The 22880-nt window shown below is 36.9% G+C and overlaps 4 protein-coding genes across 6 annotated transcripts; 1 reads left to right on the top strand and 3 right to left on the bottom strand.

Moving 5' to 3' along the window:
- Positions 1 to 1412: 1412 nt before the first annotated feature.
- On the bottom strand, positions 1413 to 11380 carry LOC111429782 (serine/threonine-protein kinase TOUSLED-like). Of its 3 annotated transcripts, none has more exons than XM_023065787.1 (16): positions 10383 to 11378; positions 9395 to 9484; positions 8816 to 9031; positions 7436 to 7486; positions 6974 to 7081; positions 6706 to 6750; positions 6132 to 6244; positions 4611 to 4677; positions 4195 to 4261; positions 3849 to 3946; positions 3555 to 3734; positions 3184 to 3397; positions 2815 to 3079; positions 2612 to 2666; positions 2046 to 2207; positions 1413 to 1861 (listed from the first exon to the last, which is right to left on the bottom strand). In XM_023065787.1, exons 1-16 carry the CDS (start codon positions 10608 to 10610, stop codon positions 1766 to 1768), a joined length of 2055 nt encoding a protein of 684 aa, XP_022921555.1. In that variant the 5' UTR covers positions 10611 to 11378; the 3' UTR covers positions 1413 to 1765. The 3 variants fall into 3 exon arrangements, with proteins under 3 accessions (XP_022921555.1, XP_022921556.1, XP_022921557.1); XM_023065788.1 differs by having other exon boundaries at positions 3184 to 3394; positions 10383 to 11377; XM_023065789.1 differs by lacking the exon at positions 1413 to 1861 and having other exon boundaries at positions 2053 to 2207; positions 2815 to 2852; positions 2939 to 3079; positions 10383 to 11380.
- Positions 11381 to 11744: 364 nt separating this feature from the next.
- Positions 11745 to 15269, bottom strand: LOC111430085 (zinc finger CCHC domain-containing protein 7-like). Its single transcript, XM_023066230.1, is given in 8 exon segments — positions 11745 to 12425; positions 12427 to 12591; positions 12728 to 12823; positions 13335 to 13448; positions 13558 to 13719; positions 13949 to 14104; positions 14197 to 14310; positions 14504 to 15269. Coding segments are annotated over 8 exon segments (1398 nt in total). The 5' UTR covers positions 14924 to 15269; the 3' UTR covers positions 11745 to 12254.
- A 177-nt stretch (positions 15270 to 15446) lies between these two features.
- LOC111430086 lies at positions 15447 to 18875 on the bottom strand. The gene is made up of 6 exons (XM_023066231.1): positions 18851 to 18875; positions 18438 to 18569; positions 17258 to 17412; positions 16145 to 16234; positions 15834 to 15992; positions 15447 to 15715 (listed from the first exon to the last, which is right to left on the bottom strand). The coding sequence occupies exons 2-6, from the start codon at positions 18565 to 18567 to the stop codon at positions 15626 to 15628; spliced, it is 624 nt and encodes a 207-aa protein (XP_022921999.1). The 5' UTR covers positions 18568 to 18569; positions 18851 to 18875; the 3' UTR covers positions 15447 to 15625.
- A 2232-nt stretch (positions 18876 to 21107) lies between these two features.
- Positions 21108 to 21808, top strand: LOC111429917. The gene has a single exon (XM_023065993.1). It carries the CDS (start codon positions 21164 to 21166, stop codon positions 21671 to 21673), a length of 510 nt encoding a protein of 169 aa, XP_022921761.1. The 5' UTR covers positions 21108 to 21163; the 3' UTR covers positions 21674 to 21808.
- The last annotated feature ends 1072 nt before the right edge of the window (positions 21809 to 22880 follow it).

Below are 22880 nucleotides of genomic sequence, written 5' to 3'. Positions count from 1 at the left end.
TTTTTTTTTTTTTTTTTTTTTTTTTGTTAATGTGCACGCGGCGGCGAGGAGCTTATTGATTGTTGGACTAACCTATGGTGTGTTTTGGTGAAGAGCGTGAGCGGGGGGGGGGGCTCACACTAGTAAGTGAAGGAACCCTATAAGGCCTCGAAGAAGTGTGGCCCACACACTGCAAGGGAGGAAAGAAAAAGGAGGGGGATAAGGAGAGCCTTCGTCCTGAGAATCGAAATCTAAACTGGCGTGGCGCTGCGGGATGTTTCTGATCAATAGACCAGGAAGATGAGTCAGCCAAAAAGAAAGACCACCAAAAGTCACGACTAGGTTTCCACACTGTTGTAAAGAGTGTTTTGTTATCCTCCTCAACCGATGTGAGATATCACAATCTACTTCCCTTTGGGACCCCATTGGCCTTGCTGACACACCGCCTCATGTCCACCTCTCTTCGAGGCTCAACTTCCCCACTAGCACATCGTCCCGTGCTATCTTTAATACTATTTGTAACAACTCAAGTCTACTGCTAGCCGATATTGTTCTCTTTGGGCTCTTCTTTTTGGGTTTTCCTTCAAAGTTTGTAAAAAGGAAAATTTTTATTACGCCCGTATAAAAAATATTTCGTTCTCCTTCCTAGCCGAGGAGAGATTTCACAATTTTGTTGAAACTTTTAAGACTAAAAAAAGACACCACTAAAAATGAAAATGACGTCTTCAAATCATTTATATTATCGAGACAAGTCTAGAGATCATAAAAAAGTAGATAAAGAAGAATAAGTTCAAGGCATTCAAATTTGGTAGCCGTTAGGAGACAAAGCTGCGTGGCCGACAAGCCGTACGTATAGTAATGCATGCAATGTAACGTCCTTTTTCATCTGGAACCCCATTTTCTTCATATGCTTTGCGTGGTAGCCTACTTTCACAACTTTCATTAAAATATTTCATTTTCTTGGTTTTTAAAATTCACTTTATTTATTTATTTAGTACAGAAAATAATTTAAATTTTAACATTTTAATTACTATGATTAAGGGTACATTTTACTTAAATCGTTACTAATTAATTGTTTGTAAATCTTAAGTAATAAGGTGAAAATGTTACCATCTATCATTATAGAGTCCCTACCATGTAAGTTATTACATGAAACTTTGGTAGAAATGCGGTTTTTGTAAAATAATACCTTATGAACTGAAACCCTCTGATTGATGATCCATTCCGCCCTTCCGTATAGCCAAAAAGGTATTCAATATTTTGTAAAATAATACCTTATGAACTGAAACCCTCTGATTGCTGATCCATTTCGCCCTTCCGTATAGTAAAAAAGGTATTCAATCTTATGGATGACTTTCAGTAGTTCTTCCATCCCCTCTTGTTCCACCTATCCCTTCGACTTCAGGAATTTCGTACAGCTAGACAACGCATACAAGCAAGCATTTTCAGTTAAGTCGAAATATTTTTCATACCACAAAATCAATCATTTTCCGGATGGGACAAAAATGGGCAAACAAAATAAAAGCAAAACTTCCCTCATTTCCTCCCATTTTCGTAACAATAAACCACAAAGGGCAACTTTCCAAGCTACGAACTTAACAAACCTCCCCCATTATTTGGAGATAGGACAACTGAAGTCACTCAAATAGGACCCCTCGCGATCAACCTTTTCTGTGTTTACAACTTCCACGAGTTACTCAACTTTCTTGGCTTGCAGTAGAAAGATAGAACTTGTTAAATTCCTGTAATGTGGATCTCCAAGAGCCATACTTTTGTCATGGGATGATTACTTCTTCGAGTACGTTAGGTATGAATCTTGAGCAATCGTCAATACGTCGGGTCTCTCCGCTTGGTTATATGTCAAACATCGTCGTATAAAATCCTGCATCATTAATATAGAAGCCATTGTTTGAATGATGCTATGAATCTCAACAATATGTAGGAGGCGTTGTTGACCTTTCAAAATGGATTGCCAAGGTATATCATGAACGATTGTGTTATTAGGCACAAAGAAATTACATTATATCGAAGGGAATTGAATGAACTCCAACCAGACTATAGCTCACCTTCGCCTCGTTTGAGACAGCTGGTCGAGTAGGGAACTCGACTTTACGAGCTTTTATAATTGTGTCTTCACGAAGTATTCTTTCTTGTGTCTGATCATGTCCAAATGGACGTCTGCCAAAGAGAATTTGATATAGTAGCACACCCGCTGACCAGACATCGACCTGAAGTGGCACGTTATAGAAGACTCGAAATTAGAAAAGAAAGTACATACACTATGTACACTTATCCGAACAAATCAGAATGAGATATACGACTCTCGAGGTAGTTTTTTTTTTTTTTTGCCTTTTTTCTAGCTTCTGGATGAAGGTCTTTGTATAGATTATTTGTAACAAAAAATTCTTCTTGATTCAAACCAGCAAGAGATATATCTGAAAGCTTGGTGAGCGACGAGTGGGGAATAATTATCTTAACTTCCCTCACCAGTCACCCTATTTTGTACGTCTTTTGGTTTCATCCAAAATCACTCAAAAATTGAATGTTTACTTAGATAGGAATAGGAATGACCGCGACAATATAACAATATAAACAAGAATGCAGAGGGAAAGTACACTATCGAATAACGAACCTTGGATGATATTAAGGGTGTCTTGTTGAGCTCAAAGCATTCAGGAGGTAAATACCTACAGATGCCAATAGAAATTAACGACTTGCAATATGCAGAGTAGGTATGCATTGGGGCGTCGATAGGCAGGAAACTCGTACTCTCCGTAAAATAAATGTTAAAACGTATCAAAATCCAGAAAGCATACAGTAAAGTTAGGCATTTACCAATATGTTCCAGCACCCTGCGATGTAAGTTCCATACCCTGTGATCCAACATCATCCTCAACTATTTTACTGAGACCAAAATCTGTCACTTTTGCAACACCTAGTTCATCAAATAGAACGTTACCCGGTTTCAGGTCATAATGGATAATTTTTTGTGTCCTTTTGTTCAAGTAAACAAGGCCATGAAATATCTGAACTATGATAATCCTGGCTTCTTTCTCGGGCAATATTGGTGTTGACTTGAGAACAGCATCAAGATCCTTCCCTGGAGAAAAAAATTGTGAGACTGATAATGCAAAATACTTTAATGGCTTCCTCACACAAGATGAAATCACTACAGAAATATACAATGGTAAGACAGAGATATACCGCTGCAATATTCTAAGACTGTACAGAATGTATTATGATCAATCTCGAAAATGTCCCAGAGCCGAACGATGTGATTATGCACCAATGTTTTGTGGATATTGTACTCCCTAATTGCATGCCTTATGTAACTTTGCTTCTTCTCTTCACTCCACTGAGCATTCAACCCATGCAGCTTACAAGCGACGTATCTATGTTCTACCAAGTCATAAGCCTGCTGGAAATTTCTTACTTCAAAATCACTGCAAAAAGGTATATCTTTACAGTTGCCAAATGAAGGCAAAGATTGACTAGTTTTCTGCCGAGCAATTCAAGTCTCAGACAATTTTTTGGACCAAGTACCAGGAAATAATGATACAACACAAAATTCTGACCTTGTAAACCTCACTGAATCCTCCTTTCCCAAGAAGGTTTAAAAGGGCGTATCTGTGATTTAGAATCTGAAAATTGTTGAAACGAGAACCATCCTCATCTCGTATCCGCTTCATTTCACGTATAAGCCTTCCTTTATCAATTTCGTATCTGTCCCTTTCACGAAGAACAGTTTCCTCTTCCTACAGAATTCATAATTTCTGATAAGATGATCTGTCATCTATGCAAAATCTAAAAGTAGAATTATAAATGTTTTAACAATTAAAGAAACAACAAGACATGACAAAGGAACTAACACGCTTGATGCTTGCCAAACGGGATTTGTAGATCTCATCCTGAATGAAACTGTCCTCTTCTTGGGCTCCTGGTTCGGCATCGGCCCCATCACCTTTGTCTTTAAAAAGGAACAGTCATTTCAAAATGGCTGAATTATTCATATCTTAAATTTCAAAAAACCCTAAAGCAAGAAAGCGTTTCCTTTGCTTTATGTCAGAATACAAGAGGATGGAAGGTGAAAAAGAAAGAGGTCTCTTAAGTGCCAAAAGAAAATGTACCATTTAAAACTTGAGAATGTTCAGAACAAACATTGATCTTTTGATGCACATAGGATAAATAAGATTCACATTATTCGAAGGAACTTACCCAGCTGTCTTTTCTTCAAGGACTTGCGCTGCCGTTCAATAGCCTCCTTGGTCTCTAGTAATTGTTTCTGCGAAATAGGAAGCTTATTTGCAATAAACAAATGAACTAAACGTACAGCTAATAAGAATAACTCCATGTCGAGAAAACTAAAACGAACAATACATGAACTAGTACGTGAGAAAAAGAAAGGCCTATTGTTTATTTGAAAACAGATCCAAATTTTTGAATATAGTTATATTGGATTTTCTTTATACTTTTGTAATATTATCTCACTATTAGGTGTTTATATTTATTATTTATATTTGAAATAGTGTTTCTTAATTGCTTGTATGTTCGATTCAAGATTGAAAAAAATTTAATAATTTTATTCTTTTCCTAAAAATTAAATTGTTAACAAAAGTATAAAGATGACGTACAAGATGGGCATTTAGATCTTTCAATGCTTGTCCTTCCTCCCATGTTTCAGATATGACTGTCCCAGCTCTGACATCCAGACAAGAGTGCAATCAGTTGTTTCCTTGAAATAAAGTTTAAAAGGGAACGTGGTTGCAAGAAGCCAATAATTTGACCGACAAGTCCAATTTTATTTTTAAAAAGGAAACGCAAATTTTCACTTAAAGAATGAAAAGGAAACTAATGCTAAAAAGTACAAGTGCCCCATAGGAGGAAGTAAAGAAAAAGCAGAAAAATAATACATGCGATATTATAAAGGAAATATAAAAGCATTCCAATTAAGATGCAATCCTAGATTGAATGCTGGCGAAGTGTATGGAAAGAGAGCACCATGAAGAGGCATTGAGGCATGACACACCAAAACGATTAACCCAAGAAAGTGACTTGTTGTGGAAAATCCTTTGATTTCTTTCAAACCATAATGGACAATGTTCTCCTTAAAGAAATTGAAGAATACCCACTGAACATTAAAGATTGATAAGAATGTCCACCAGCATTGACTTGAGAAGAGAAACAAAAAAGAAAAGCTGCATAGCATCCAAGTCTGACATACAGAGAGGGCAGATTGATGGGACATAATAGTAAGAAGGAAGCTTCGTTTGAAGAGCCTCAAAACAATTCAACGATCCATTGATATGTTTGGGACTTTTATACTTCCGTAAAGCTGAATGAAATTCCTTAACAATAGGTGATGGTGCAGCAAAATGCTTAGAAAGCAATTTCACAGAAAACAAACCCCAAGGATCAAGAGACCATCTTCTAGAATCTGACAATGCAGCCATCTTTTTTTTCGGCTAGGCTTCACTAAAAGCTGTTGAAAATCTACAACCTCATCATTCTTAAGCAGTCTACGGAATATGATAGTCCAAATCTAGCCAAAATGAAATTCTTCTGCCATCACCAAGCAAATTTCCGAGAGTATGCCATTGGTGAAGACTATTCGCCTTATTATTTTGCACCACTTTACGCTAAAAGGATTTTGGTTCATACATATCTCCATCCCCATTTAGCCAAAAGAGCCACATTTTTGTTTTTCAAGCCACCAATACCGAGACCACCATCAAGAAGTGCTTATTGTTTCGTGAATTAAAACCAGATCGGGGCATTGATTCTGTATGAATTTTTCAATACTGCACATTTAGATTTATCCCCTAGATCACGAATATTCCATGAAATAACTTTCATTGTTAATCAAAAGAAGATGGCACTAAGAAGCTTTATCTGTTGGAGGTTGAGATGGAATTTTTCGCAGACAAAATTCCATCCCATAGCATAAGTCTCACAAATTTCATCCATTAGCATGGCCTATTCAGATGGCAGAAATTGGAACATAATTGTTAAAGTGGGGTGAAGAAGAGAGGGTATAAATCCTGACTTGGTATGCTCATCTCTCTTTTGCTTGCATATTATATTATCCCCCACTAAGCAAGAGCAAAAGATAATGAGACAATAACCTATGACAATTAGATAATGAAAAAACTAACCTGATTACACCCACATTGCCTAGTCTCAAGGAGTCTTGTCGGACTTTCATCCTTGCTTCCTGCCTCTCAGCCTTTGAAACAGATATCAGCAAATCGGATAGTACCTTCGTTCTCTGTAATGTCAATAAAACCCACAAGAAGGATGAAACAGTTAATTCCAACGGCAAAACTGTCTATGAAAAGAAATTCTTGAATTGTGTCTAAGAATAAGAGATTCTTGACGATGGCATTTTAAGCCTACCACACTAGGACAATGAAGGTTTTAATGAAAGCAAGTTCCATTTAGCTCTTCATAAAGATCAAAAGGAGAACAAATAAGATAATAACCACCCTCCATAGTAAACAACCTTGATGATCAGCAAATGGCAATCATAAAGTAAGTCCAGGTTGTAGGCCACATATAAATTGGGCAAGAAAGGAAAGCAATGACTGAGAGAGTGGGGCGGCATAAAGTTACTAGTGGCGGAGATCATAGACTCATTAGCGGTACTAAACAGGATTTTACACACGGTTGAAATTTTGAAAAAAAAAATTCTCCTCGCAGGAAAAGGATTAGTTCCTTGAGATAACAAACCTTAGGCTTCATCTGCTGTTCGTACTCTTTGATCTCCTTCAACTCCTGCATAGTTCATGACCAAAGAGAAAAGGTAAAAGGTAAAATTAATAAATAGAAGACAGAATTTTAAAAATGTCTCGCTTGAGGAACAAACTTGGTGACAATTTTAGAATACTCCAAAAAAGAAAAACATTGTAGAATACCATCATATGCATGGGCAAAGACAACAAGGAAAATGTATTCTATGCAAATAGGTATTTTACTATCCTGGGCATGATCTATGTACCTTTTCTAATTCATGGTAAAGATTTTGATATTCCGAAGACTCCTGACGTGATTTTCGCAAGTTCTCCTCCAATGAAGCAACTTTTGCCCGTAAAGAAACCAACTCTTCCTATTTAATCCAACAAGGAAAACAAATTTGATATGTCAAAAAGTTGTGGCACGAAGACAAGATATTTTGCATAATAAAAACTTTCCATGCAACAAACAGGAGATACTATTCATTACAAACAAAACAACACTTCACAAGTCAACAAATTGTAAGTTGAGAAAGCACGTTTAATCTTATTTCGAAGGTTGCAGATCATCCACTAACATGGTGGGCATATGAATTCTCTTTTGCGCTCTTTCAGATGCATACTCCACAGGGGATTCAACATAAGCATATATTTTTATCCAAAAACAAAAATTATGTTGGCTTATCCCTATTGGAGAATGCTTCCATGCAATATAAAAAAAGCCATACCTCCAATGGAGAGCGATTATCTACCCGAAGCTGGTCTTTACACATCCCATCCTGCAAAACCAGAGATTGATCATTAATAAACCAATGTTTTTTTTTTTTCCCTTGATAGAGAACAGGACTTAAAAGGTTGGCCAATAAATTAAGAGAATTGCATTAGAATAATTTTATCAATGGCTGAGGTATCATCATTCTTTCAGGTAGAAAGTGAGGATTCTATACGAGGGCCCATGCTTAGTCTTATGGCCTTTCTTGCCTAAGAAATTTTATAGCTGCAAATTGAGAAATTCATACTTTCTAGCACCCGCCATTATGGGGCAACTTCTTTTAAAAATAGAACATTGGTCAATTTTGATTGGTTTTGCTAGTTTCAAGCAGTCAATTCATTAAAAGGTCAGCTGCTTCTTAAGTTGGCTTTGAAAAATTGACGTTGAACCAACCCAAATATCCCTACACTATGGCATATAGGAAAAGACTTCATCAGTCTAGAACTTTTCAAAACATAATGGAACGTCTCATGAAAAGGGGTAAATCTCCTTTTCCAACCCATGCAATCTTGTATGGGTATTGGGTAAGGAAAGATCAGAGGTTGACTTGACGGTTTTACTAGGAAAGATGAAACATATTCTCTCTACTACCATCTCTAAAATCAACTCATAAGCTGTATTGTTCTTGCGACAACCCACGGCTTCCTCGTCATCATCTTGAGTTAGAGCTTTTTCCTCCTCCAATCAGGCTACAATACCTTTACATGCGAATTTGTAGTACAAACATCCGTGTCTAGTTTGATTACTGCGGATGACAACTGAGTCTGAGTGGAAGAAATTAAAATGACTTCCTCTCCCATGATAGGGATATCCATTGTCTAATCACACATCCTCGCCCATTCTCCCTTTTAAAGGAATCTAAGCACGATGGAGAAGATGTCTAGCTTCATAGGAAAGGCACATAACATCACTTACTGAACTAATACAAAGAACCTTTATACTCCCAATAGGACACCTAAAAATGTGTGGGAACCAGGATGACAGTATCGCAAACATCATCTATTCCCAAAACCTGAATGAGTCTTCACCAAAATTATACAAAGGGTAGCATTTTGATTGACCAATGAAACATACAGAAAGGGGCAAGATGCCCAAAAATACAAGGAGTTAAAAAAGAAGCTCTCCAATTGGCTAAGGCTAATATCTCATTGAAATGAGAAAATTACATAAATATATAAATAAATAAACTATATATTTATATATAGATGTGTGGAAGAGAGATCTTGGAGACCATCTTTCAACCAAATAAATAACTCAACTGCATGGTCAATCCATCATAAAGAATTAAATAACACAAAATTGTTCTGTTAAAGCATATTGATTAATCAGGACATACCTTAAGGTATACACTGTCATGTTGACCAATCGTAGGTGGAATTGTTGAGAGAGAAACTTGTGATTTCATCTGATCATTAATTCTTGACCCACGACCTCTATTCGAGAGGGATTGTCCCCTTCCTCTAGCTTGCTTTTTCCTATTTACATCCATATTCTTTTTGGTCTCTATGGCTTCCACCAGGTTTTTCTTCCCATCATCCACTGCCTGAAATGCCTTTTAAAGTGTTGTTGTGGTTGTTATTATTATTTTAAAAAAGTAAATTTCCAAAGAGAAATGAAATTTCATGGTGATACAACTTGCAAGTCGGCACAACTCAGAAAACCAAAAAGAAAATGAAGAAAAAAAAAACAAGATGGAGAAGGAAAATCAGTCAGTTATGCGCTCAAGAAACAAGACAACAAGGTTTGGTGCAGTAATTTGAAAACAGAAATTTTTTTTTCATAGGCATGAACATTCCATTGAAAAATAGAACATTTATGATCAATTAAAGTTATACTCTGAAATTAGGGTTTATGATTGTCTATCATATTTAAACAATAGCAATATCCAAACCATAACCAAAATAATAAGAACTACCTCAACACGCTCAGGAAGGGTTGAATCATTGGCCTCTTGAAGTTTCTGGCGCTTCTGAGTGTTGGCTTGGATGAGGAATCCATCCCCAGTCTAACATACAACACATAAAATACAATATCATCAGATCCAGAATAGATAATCTCTAAGAGTTCCAGAAACAACGCAGAAAAATTAAGATGAAAAAAACCGACCGAGAATTAGATATCCCCCACCTAAGAGAAGGAAAGTGTTCGAAAAATGTAAGCCAACAGGCAATAAGTAAACATGAAGAGTCTTTCAAAAGGAAAAAAAATTGCATGATCCTGTAATGGAACTGACAACTCAATTAATTAAATGTTCAAACAATGAAGAGTTTTTCAGCAAGCAATAAGCATATAGTTCCATTGTGTAGTGGCATATAGTTCCTGTCAATATTCTTAAATACGATGTCCAAGATCCTAAACAAAGACGAGTAAAAACTAGGAATCTTGATTGAAACTGCCTGAATAAGAGTGAAATCTCCCTCCTTTAAAATAAATTATTTTCTTTTCCAAGAAGGCAGTCACTTCTTAAACTTTTGAAGTTGTCATACTTGCAGTGCAAACATGAATCTTGGTTTTCAAAAAAAAAAAAAATAAATGGATATAGATCCTAAATGAGAACGTTCGAGTTAATAGGTCAGCCAAGAACATCAAAATGATATTCTAAGACAAATACATCTCGCTTGTTTTAATCCAAAGTTATCGATGTCAACCTTTCAATAACAGAGTACCACACGAAAATCAAAGATCATGCACAAAAAGTAATACGGAAAATGTACATCATCCTAGTTGTGAGTTTTGCATTCTCGTTTCTCACGCCAAATTTCAGTCAATTCCAATAGAAAAAATTAGAGTAGCAGGGTGTTCAATTAGCAACAATATCAACAACCAACTGAAACTCAAATCTCGAGATACAAAAACGAAGCAGAATGAATACAAGTTGCACGTGGATGTTAAATGGAACTTACGCCGTCATCAGAATCACTCGAAGTGGAGGGCTCGATCAAATTTTCAGAGGCGACGAATGTCACAGCAGATGAGACAGAGGTCCTGGTTGACTGCGATTGAGCAGGCGGCTGGATGGACGAGGTCTTACCGACCATACGAGCTTCGAGCCTGGCCATTTTGGCCGGCAAAGATTGGTCCGATTGGTTGGATGAATTGGAGGAGAAATGAAGCAGCATATCGTCCGACATTGCGTAAATGGCAATGCACAAGCAACTTACGAAGAAAAAACGGTGTATTCAAAACCATTCAAGAAAACATGGAATCATGTTTCTTCACTAGTTGACACAATTCGAATACGAGCTAAACCCTACAGAAATGCAGGTTTCCATTGCGCGCAAATACAATCTGGTGCATCCTTTAGCTACGGGAGCACAGCCATAATCAGGCTGTGTAGAAAAAGCTCTTGCAGAACTGGGTGTAGAGAGAAACCGGAAGAATCAATCAAGCTACTGAAAACAAGTTCAAAGAGCTGTCCCAGCACAAAACCCAGCTGATTAAGATCAAAATTGAGACAGAAAAATGGAAGGGGAAATTAGGGTTTTCATAATTACGGTAGAAACCAATGAAGGCAATGGAATTGAACAGAGGGGACAATTGAGACGAATCACTAAGATCAGCAACAACAAAGCTCTGGTGCTACTACTAACTTGAATGCTTATGAGTCATAAGTAAACTTCCAGATGACAAATACAATCAGTATGACTTCAAGACCACGGAAGAAAAAGCTATGGAGGAGAGAGAGAAGAACAAGAGAGAGAAAGAGAGATTAGAACAGAGGATTTGACCTCCAGATAACTTCACCTTTGCAAATTGCAGTGCTTGTGGAAAGAAATTTTACCATCTGCCAAAGAGCATTTAGTGCCCAATGCATCAAATAATCAAAAGCCCTAATGAAAAATGAGGAGCTTGATGAGAGTAAAAGAAAAGGCTCAAGACCAAAACATGATCCAAATATAAAATATAGAAGAAGAGGCCTCTTTATAGAAATGAAACATGATGATGAACTATAGCGTACACCAAAGTAATCGTACCATTTTGCACATCTTTTGGAGTTCTTCAATATTAAATTTAAAAATACATTTTCAAATATGTGAAATAAATACGTAACTAGCTAGATATTCGATTTTCTCGCATTTATATGAAGTTAAACTAAACAAAATTAATCGTAGTTATGTAATTTGTAAGTCAATCAATCCAACCGATCCAATATGGTATTCAAATGGAAACTGCTTTTTATTATGTTGTCACATGTTATATTAATATACCATTGATGACGGCTACAATAAAGGAAATATCTAAAAGTTTTAATACGTCTTTTCTGGCTCGTGTAACGAATTAAAACATAGTTTTTATTTCTCTCCATTTCAAGTGGCAGACACAAGTTAAAAAACATCGACGATACATATAAAGCTTTGGTTCTAACACGATGTAGATTGGAGTATGACGATGTAGATTGGAGTATGCAAATCTCTGATCTCTTGAACGAGATAATGCGCTCAAATTGAGAAGAATGGATGAGCTTCTTGACATTGAAATTGCATGCTACAATCTGCAAATGAAGAAACCTCCTACAGGGAATCATGTAAACTAAACGAAAAGTTAAATTTGGTACGATCACAAATGAAGCAGTTAACTTACAATGACCTCAGACTCTGCTTTGGAACCACTAACCAAAAGAACAAATCTTTGAGCAGTACTGTTTTCCAACAGCTACCAATCATTCAAATCAAGTAACACTTTCTACCACCACCAGCTGTAGTTTTTCCTCCTTCCTTCATTGCTAAAGCCACCAAATCTCGACGCCGAGTATCCGTTCCGAGGAGCCATACAGGTCATAACGACATTGGAGTCGCTGGATGTAATGCATGCCTCTCTGTGAATGACTGAAGGCTTGCATAGTGGCCCCACCGAGATGGTGTAACAGGAGAATTCCAGTCATTTCTCATGAACGTGCCATTGAAGAAGGTACCAGGACCTGGATCATTTGATACCCAGCGACCCTTCCTGACTTTCTAGGCTAGTCAGTGTTTTATCTTCATGGCTTATCTTTTTCTCATTATTATGAGCCTTTGCAAGATCATGAGGTGCAGATTTTGACCCCATATGGTTAGTTTCTTCTATTTGCGACATTGATTTCGGATTTGATAACCGACGACTCCTCTTGCCGACCTGAGCAAGCTCCATGAAGTGTAAGATTAGAATCACATTTTGACAGGAAATATAAGTAAATACATAACAAAATGAACACCTTCTCCACCTAATTTTTCGCTAATAAATCAAACCAGTTGCAAGCTCTTTTATCTACCTTGGTGGCACTCGTGCACTCACGGGCAAAATGCCCTTCTTCACGACATCTATAGCATGTGCTGGGCGATACAGCACCGCGTAATCTTGAGCATGACTGTAGATTCAGATACACAGGACAAAAAAAAATTAACCATCCACGTGCAATAAACTTAGAAGCAAGGAAGTTCAATCTTAAAGGAACGAGCTCTCTTGTCCACAAGGTTCAAGTATCCTAATGAGTAATGAGGCGTCTAGCAGTGCTAAGTGAAAGCAACATTTTAGACCCCGTCATTATTAATCCTCACCTACTTCCTCACGAGTTGACTCACTAAATATTGAACAATATGATTACAAACAAATGTTAGCCTCTCATCAAACCCAACTATTCGATCAGCATAAGAATATACGCCGTCGTTAAATAAGTCCAGGAATCTAAAACTTTTCAATGCTCAAGAATCAGCAAAACTCAGATTTTTGGATGGATACTGCCAACTGGTGTGAAAGCGAATCAAGTAGACAGTTGCATATAAAAGTAAGGCAAAAACAAAACAAGAGAACGTCTCAAATGAAAGGTGATATGAGTATCATGTGAACATTGTATACAGTCGGTTGCATAGACGACTTACCAGACCCGTATGTCCAGTCTGCCCACATTTATAGCAGGAAACTATGGTAGTGTCGCTGGTGGAATCCACGCAACATAAATGACCAAATTTCTTGCAAATGTAGCATTGTATATTCTGAAAAAAAAAATGTTTTACAAGTCAAGTCGAGAAAAATGATACGGCGTGCAAAATAACTTCTGGAAAGAACCAAGAAAGTACACTACAATACGAAGGAGAAGAAGACCTTAAGATCGTCATCTGGATAAAGATTCTGACAAGAAAACATATCATGACCAGAATCTCTACATTTTAAACATAATTTTAAGATTGAAGAAACATCCATGTGCTTCTCTGGACAGTCTTTTGCATGATGCCCACCTTTCTTGCAAATATAGCAGTCCCGTGCCTGAGAATAGTAAGGAGTAGGCTTTCAATTTTCAATATATCCAAATGAGCAAGAAACAAGAGAACATTTTAAAAGGCAACACTCCATCATCGTGCGACACTCAGGCCGATTGGAATAGATTGGGTCAATAACCACTCACATAGGAAAGCCAATCAACATAGTCTCTAGATTAGAATTAGGAATTGCAAACTCAGAGACGACGAAGATATTAAAAATATTTCTTCCCAACCTTCGAGCAACTCCTTGCATTGTGCTCCACACTTCCACAGACAAAACACGATCTCTTTCGTTTAGCTGATGAGCAATTCACTGCATTATGACCTTCCTCGCCACAAGTATAGCACGTTCCCCAACTGTCTGGAGGATCAAAATATCTTGGTCCACGCTGGTAGAACAATATATGAGAGATACAACACTATGCATCCACAAACACTAATTTTTCCATAATGGTAGTTCAGACCAGTTAAAGGGACTCACGAGAAGCTTCCTGAACACGTTATTATCAGTTGTCTCAGGAGAGTTTGATTCCACCGAAACCCCTTGATCTATCATTCCAGTCGTTCCGAACTTCTCTCCTTCTGTGACAACCATCTAAAATGAAAGGAAACAACAAGACAATGAGAAATACAAAGCTCTAGTAGACATACCCCATGATCTTTTCATCAGATACAGGAAAGGTTATAATATCTTGCTCGAATTATAAAATGGTTTATACTTTGAAAATAGAGTTATATTTTTGCTTTCTATCAACAAGAAATGAAAGCGAAAGTAGTAAAATACTCACATTGCTCTCTTCAGTTCCCAGATTCTTAACGTTCGTCTTCCTCTGCTTCACTGTCTTCTCACTCTCCAGTTCGCGCCCCTCAGAAGCAGCGGTGATGCCATCGCCGCTGGCTCCGCTAGTTCCGGCTTCGGCATCAGCATCCTCCAACGACGATGCAAACAATTCAATAGCACCAATGGCAACAATAGCGCCATTACCATCTTGTTCACAGTTACCATCCTTATTATTGCCTGCATCGATAACCAACATTCCAGCGCGCAATCGCAAAGCCTTCTCGACAACATTGAGGCTAAGATCTTCATTGGCCTCATCATCACTGCTCACCGACTTGGCAGAATTCGAATCCCCGGGTTTCACACCCTGAAGTTCGTCTTCGTCGTCCTCGAATTCGAACTTCCTCTGCTTGCCTCTCCTCCCCATTTTCCAAATACGAAACTGAATCAAACTGCAATCCCGCCAGCCCTAATTTAACGGTGGAGAGAAGAATCTGCGCAAAGTTGGCGGTTTTCAGCCTTGGGGTAGTCGGGGATTCCCCCCAATTTTGTTTATTACGATTATTTAGTATTTTCCGACGACATGTCGTTCTGTAAAGCTAAGAAGCCGTATCCAATCCTTTGTCGGGTCGGAATTCGGTTTTGTCGGTATATCCCGCGTGTCCACATTTCTCGCCCCCAATTATGACGTAATAATTCAAAAAAAAATATGTAGTTTGAAATTAACCGTTATTTTTCAGAATAAATAATGCTTCTTATCAATTGCTAGTAAGCTTCTTGTCAATTATTGTCTTAGAACTATTGTCTTGTCAATTATTGTCTTAGAACTGATGGACGATGAAAGTCCAACGTCGGCTAATTTAGAAAATGTTTATGGATTTATAATCAAAGAATACTCTCTCCATTGGTGTGAGGCCTTTAGAGGGAGCCTAAATCAAAGTCATGAGAGCTTATATTCAAAGTGGACAATATCATACCATTGTGGAGAGTCGTGTTTGTTTAACATGGTATCAGAGCTACGCCCTAAACTTAGTCGTGCCAATAGACGGGTAAGTCCTCAAATGTCAAACAAAGGACTCAAAAAAAAAAAGGAGTCAACCCTCCTCGAAGGCAACAAATTTCGTTTAACCTATTTACCACTAGTTGATTGGCTCTTTTCTTCGTCGACTTGTTCAAGCAATGTCATTAGCTCTGCTTCGGTAAGGCTCTCAAGGCGTTTCTACAAACATCAAATTGATAGGCACGTTGATAAGGTAAAAAACATTCCACTTTTTTTCAAACGTGATTTAAATCACTCTCAAACATGACTATGATTTCGAGTAGAGAGTGGCCCTTACCTGCATGACTTTGTCTTCGTAGTCACGTAGTTGTTGAGCATATGTCATATCCTTGCTTGAAACTCTGAACATGTACGTGGAAATCCATCCAAGCGTTAAACCCAAAACCAGAACAAGTTGAACAACGTTACCTGCTTGCATAGGATCATACCCCGCAAACTGCAGAAGAAAAGGTAAAATGCGAAGGGTAATTGTGGAAATGAATATAAAAACCCGTTCTCCTCAGCTTGTAGTATGAACAAATAGCCAGAAACCAATGATTGCTTGCGGGAGGAACAATCAGTTATTAAAGGGAAAGTGACATATCTAACCTCTAATCCACTTTTCAGTCCAAATCCAAGAACTGTGACACCCAAACCAATTAATAAAACATCCTTCCTCGTGTAGCCAAAAGGTGTTTGCTGCAGGAGAAACAATAAAGTGAAACAGATCTTATTTGTCTTTACTGATAATCCTCCATGATTAATGCGAACATTTCAAATAGAGATTAATTGTAACAGCTCTAAGCCCGCCGCTAGCGGATGTTGTCCACTTTGGCTCGTTACGTATCACCGTCAACCTCACGGTTTTGAAACACGTCTATTAGGGGGAGTTTTCCACACCCTTACAAGCAATGCTTCGTTCCCCCCTCCAACCGCCGTGGGATCTCACAATCCACCCCCCTTGGGGGCCCAACGTCTTCATTGGCACACCGTCCGATATCTAGCTCTGATACCATTTGTAACAGCCCAAGCCCACCGTTAGCAGATATTCGCTTTGGCCCGTTAAGTTTTGCCGTCAGCCTCACAGTTTTTAAACACATATATTATTGAGAGGTTTCCACCCCCTTATAAGGAATGCTTCGTTCCTCTCTCCAACCGACGTGGGATCTCACAATCCACCCTCCTTGGGGACCCAATGTCTTCATTGACACACAGCCCGGTATCTAGCTCTAATACCATTTGTAACAGCCCAAGCCTACCGCTAGCAGATACTGTTCACTTTGGCCCGTTACGTTTTGCCGTCAGCCTCACAGTTTTTAAACCCATATATTATTGAGAGATTTTCACACTCTTATAAGAAATGTGTCGTTCCCCTCTCCAACTAATGTAAGATCTCACAATCTATCTCCCTTGGGGCCAGCACTCTCGCTAGCACACCGCCCGTTGTCTAGCTATGATACCATTTATAATAGCCCAAGCCCACCACTAACAGATATTGTCTGCTTTGACCCGTTGCGTATTGCCATCAGCCTCATGAATAAATGCATATGCTAGGAAGAGGTTTCCACGTCCTTATAAGGACTGTTTCGTTCCTCCCTCCGACCGATAAAATCACAATAAGCATTTCTATAACTGCATTCACCATCGACTAAAGAGGCAGACAATATATAGAAGATTCATTGGAATGGAGAAAAAATAAATCATGACTGATAGTTTCCTTGCCTCGGGTTTACTTGTAGGATCGTCCTTGCTGCTGCTTGTGTTTGAAGAGCTACTGTCCCTAGGGACTGTGAGGACAACTTTCCTTGTGGCAAAGAATCCTTTCCTTGGGAAATCAAGAACTTCCCTTTTTGACAACTGCCGACTAGTTCCTGTCTCTGAAGAAGAAGATATAGTAATCATATGATAAATGAATGAACTCTTATGGCAAATCAACTTAACTGGTCACAATCAACTTGGAAATAACCTTGCAACAGTTCTGGTTTTATTCGTCTAATAAAAGAGCCAATGGTAGGATATTGTTATTTGCTTGGTTCGCATATCATTTTTAAGGCTGGAAGTGGCCAAGAATTCAATTTTGGGAAGAAGCATCGGTAGAAAGCAACATATGGCAGTAATCTTTCTAGCCTTTTATAGCCTTAACCAGAATAAGAACGGTGAAAGTAATGATTGTTGGGACAAAGAAACAGAGGCATACAATCTAACCTTCTAAAAAACTAGTGAAGAGAAAATTTGAGCTTTTAACAAACTTTCCCGGAAGGAATAGTGCACGGTTTCAACGATTATGCTTGTCTAAGGCATGCTATTTGTGGCTGCATGTCGGGTGTCCCGATCATGCTTGTTTAAGACGTATTGTCCATGCTTGTTCCAAACCTCTTTTAGTTGCTTTCATGTCAATATAGGGTGTACGTCACCAAAATCATATATCCGCCTGAGCTAAAATACCCCAAAATGTATTAGAAGGGATGTGACTAGTTATCCATTCTTCCCATCCGGATTATATGCTATCAAAACTATGGTGGTTGGTTATTCGCTAGCATATAACATTATTTCTTTTAAATTGTTTCCAACGCACTTCCTCGCTCACGTTTTCTACATTTCTTTCAAACGTGACTTGAGACTCAATTATACGTCGAGGTTGTCCGGAAAATCCAACTTCAGTATAGCTAGCTTGTTCCCGGATTAGAACAAGTGCTTCACAATTGCTACTCTGCCAATGCGATTGTGACACACGACACAATCAACTTAGCTGAAATATTCAAATTAATGCCACGCAAAATACAAGCAAACTAAACATTTCGTGATTTCAAGAGCTTATTAGTTCTATGAAAATTAAATATATCATCATAAACAATCCGCAACTATTACATCTTCAACTAAAAGACGACTAAAATTGACTAACCTCTCGCAAAATGTCCGTAAACTCCCGCTCTCTGCGGCAAAGCTGAAGCAGCCGGAATGCCTAAAGACAAGGTCCCCTCCCTTTCACAGAAAAATCTGGAAATGGAGCATCCATGTGTAAAAATAGCCATTCCTGCATCATTCCCCGCATGAAAACCTTCCAAAAATCAGTAAATTAACGAAAACCTAACAGTTTCGAGCATCAAAAAATCGAAGTGATGGAAGACGAGACAAGGATGAGATGAAGCAGTGTCGTAAACATATCCGCACCGATTGGCTGTTTTATGACCAGAAACCGGAAAACTTAATCCCGTATCCGTAGAAGAGTAATAACAGCTCAAATCGCTAAGATTACAGAGATTTCAGAAAATCAATCAAACCAGTTGCAGGAGGAAGAATAGGAAGCATGTGAACCTTCGAAGCTGCAGTGGCCGAAGTCCGTTTATGAGGATACAACGGACGATGGGTTCATGGCTCACCTTAGCCGGTAGAGTATAAAATCTACAAATTAAAAAAATCCACAAATTAAAAATTTTGTTAAATAGTTAAAAAAAAAAAAAAAAAAAACCACTATTAACTGTGATAAACTCTAGTGACTTTGCAAATGACCTCACTGACTCTCAATAATTCTCTAACAAATTTTTATGGCATCTGGTAAAAGATAAATAAATAAATAATAAAAAGACCAATTTATCCTTCTATTTATTAAAATAATTAGATAAAAAGCGCACATCCAGCTAAGTATGATTACGTGGTTTGTTATGTTTAATTAATAATTAATTAGCTTAAATATGGGTTGGCCATTCTCCCATATCTTCCAAAATCCGCCACCTTCTCAGCTAGGTGGACTCCAATTATTGGGTGGTTCACGTAATATTTTATCTAACACTAAACCACTTAATTATATCTAATTTTACTTAATTACAACCATTGATCATTTATTTTTTTTAATACAATTCGCTTAAAGCAAAAACAATCCTTATTTATTTTTTTAATGCATACACGTTAGTAACAGTGAAATAGATTCAGAACAACAGATCGTTTTATTTTTAATGCAAAACAGCTTACTTTTGTGTACGTGGAATACGAAATATGAGCGAAAACAGTTACGAGTATGCATGTTGTAACAATGAAAACCAATGTTCCATTCAAAACAACAGATATTATTCTTTATTTAAATAAAATATATAATTTTTACTGTTGAGAGTAACAGTCATCCACAGTCATCCACTATTTTAATTAACCGATATTCAGTCAGTTCATCGCTCGAAACCCACCATTTTCTTATCACAGATATAAAACCATTGGCTATGAACAGCGTGCAAGAAACAAGAAAATTAGCAAATTTGGAGTGGGAGACAATAGAAGGAGCCAAAGCAGGTTTGAAAGCCAGGGTGGAGCAAAGGACTTTTTGTTTAAAGGCAGCTGTTTGTTTGTGGTGGTGTGAGTATGGCCCCAATTAATAAATATACATAAATTCGTGGCATGCCAAAGTAAATCGAATCAAATTTTGCCATTATCAATCATTAGTTTCGGCCCTCTGTCCTTATTACCACCACACAATTATTTTTGGACTTCCTTGGTCTGAGTCTGTTAATGAGAGGTTTCCACACATCCTCACCTACGTCTTCACTGATACACCGTTCTGTGTTTAATGTATGTTAAGGAGAGGTTTCCACACTCTTATAGGGTGGCCAATGTTCTCACTAGCACACCCTAATGTCTAGCTCTAATACCATTTATAATAGTTCAGACCCCACTTCACTAACAGACATTAGATGAACACGACTTTCCACAATAGTATGATATTGTCCACTTTGAGTATAAGCATTTTGCTTTGGGCTTCCCCAAAGGCCTCGTACCAATGGAGATAGTATTATTTGATTGTAAACCCATGATCATTCCCTAAATTAGCCAAGACTTTCATCATCCAACACCTCCCCTCGAACATGTACGTTTCCCCTTAATCGAGGCTCGACTTCTTTTTCTTTTAGAGTCTTAGTCATCTTTTTACTATGCCTTCGAGGAGACTCGACTCCTTTTCTTTTGGAGTTCTTTGTTCGACATTTGAGAATTTACCAATCTATTGAAACGACTAAGTTTAGAGCATGACTCTGATACCATGTTAAACAAACACGACTCTCCAGTTTATAGATTAATCAAATTTTATTTGGGGTATTTTTTATTTTTTATTTTTGTTAAGTAGCAAAAATATTTATCCAAAATGAAAATTTATACCAAAAATATATTAAGAATTTTATTATTTCTGTTGCCGACACTCTCCCTTCCGCCGCACCAAATTTATCGCAATATTCTGCCAAATTAGGTGCACCAGAATATTTATTTTAAAGCTTTAAAAATAATAATAACATCAAATAAATAATTTTGTTTTCGTCGTTACAGTTTACGAGTATTATATTTTGAGCCCTATTTTAATAGCTAAACTAATATAAAGTGATATTTTGGTTATATTATTATTTTGTTCACTAATATTCATGTACAAAATAAATTCAACAATTTTTTAAAAAGCAAAATAAAAATAAAAATAAAAATCCAAATTGTATGTTGTTTTTTCTGTAAATAAATAAATATTACTTTTATAATTTAATTAAAAAAACACACCTTTTTTTCTCTGTGTGTGTCGTATTCATGTATAAATTCAAGCACCGGCGGCGAGAGAGATTCCATTATAGGCACAACTCCCACTTTCTCCAACACGCTCTCTCTATGGGGAATTCTGCGTCTTGTGCGCCTTCAATGGCCTCCAATGGCGCCGCGAAGGTCTTATCCTTAGACGGAAAATTGCAGAGCTACAGGAAGCCAGTGCAGGCCGCGGAACTAATGATCGAGCATTCCGGCAAATTCCTCTGCGATTCCGCTGATCTCAGCGTCGGCCACCGGATTCAAGGCCTTTTGCCAGACGAAGATCTCGAGTGCCGGCGATTGTACTTTCTACTTCCGATGGATCTCCTCTACTCCGTGCTAACGATCGAAGAAATGAGATCTCTGACGTACACCGCTACAAAGGCTCTGAAACATGGAAATTCGAGTGGATTTGGAAGGATCTTCCCTGTTTTGATCACTGATCTCTGTATTTCTCTGTCGGATGTGAATCGATTGAAATCGGCGGACGGCGATCGAGAGAATCGAAGTTCGAAACCGGTGCAGAGATTGATGTCGAAACAGAGATCGTGGAAGCCTGCGCTCGAAACCATCGCTGAAACTTCGTGCGCGTAGAAAGAAAGACGATCGCAATCGCAAAATGTGTGAGATTAATTACATTACGAATAATTCGTTCCAATTTTGCTTCGATGATCGTAGATATAATAAACCTTGGAAATTTTATTATTATTTATTTATTATTTTATTTTATAAGTCTCGAGTAATTCCTAAAATAATTTTTATGACAATATAATATTAGAAATTTTATATAAGTTATTAATAGAAAATAAAACGAATTAACTATATATATTCACTTTATTTTATTAATTTTAAAAGTTAAATATATAAGTTATTAATCTAATCATTAAAATTAAAATCTTCTTTATTATTATTATTATTATTATTTTGTAAAATTTTCATATTTAATATTTTATTTAAAAAAATCAAAACTCACAAAAAAAAAAATTATGAAAAACTTTTTGAAGGAATGGGCCAATTTAGATGACCCCATTTACTTTTTAACAGAAACCATTGTATTCTCGATTGAAAGATTAAAAGTTTGATTTTTTTAAAATTTTGTGACATAAATTAGTTAAAATTAATTAATTTCAGGTATAATAAAATTTTAATTCATATTTAATAAAACCTTGAATTTTAAAAAGTTTGAAAACCCAATTTGATAACTATTATATTTTTTTGTTTGTTATTTTTTTTAAAATAAAGCCGATAATCATATCTCCTACCAATAGTTGTAGTGCATTACAATATAATTTAAAAATAAAGTCAAATTTTGAAAAAAAAATGTCGGATGAAATAAAAAAGAGTCACAATAGGACTCGAATTTCTCTTAAGACTGACTATAGTCAAGCCTAAATCATGTACCAAATAATTTAAAAAATATATATTTGTGACATGACATGTAATAATTAGTTGTCGTGAAATGTTAGAGACATTTTGGTCATTCTGAATATTCATTACGAAATATAAATAATATATAAATAATGGATAAAATATTTTAAAGAAATTGAGGAAGCCTAAAATTTCCATTTTGGATGAAAAAATAAAATAAAATAATATCAAATCATCTTTTCATAAAATTGTAATAATAAAAATGTTTTTCCTTTTTTAATTTTATTTCTGTCCCCCTTGTGAATTTTGAATTTGAGCTCACATGTTGAATTTAGATTTTAAAATTGATTTCATATTATTTTATATACTTTACAGCACGACCCTTGTTTTTTTTTTTTTTTTTTTTTTTTTTTTTTTTTTTTTTTTTTTTTTT

This window comes from Cucurbita moschata, unplaced genomic scaffold (genome assembly GCF_002738365.1).
Source record: "Cucurbita moschata cultivar Rifu unplaced genomic scaffold, Cmos_1.0 Cmo_Scf00032, whole genome shotgun sequence".
Lineage (NCBI taxonomy): Eukaryota > Viridiplantae > Streptophyta > Magnoliopsida > Cucurbitales > Cucurbitaceae > Cucurbita > Cucurbita moschata.
Note: the sequence above shows the minus strand (reverse complement) of the source record. Positions and strands in the feature narration are given on the sequence as shown.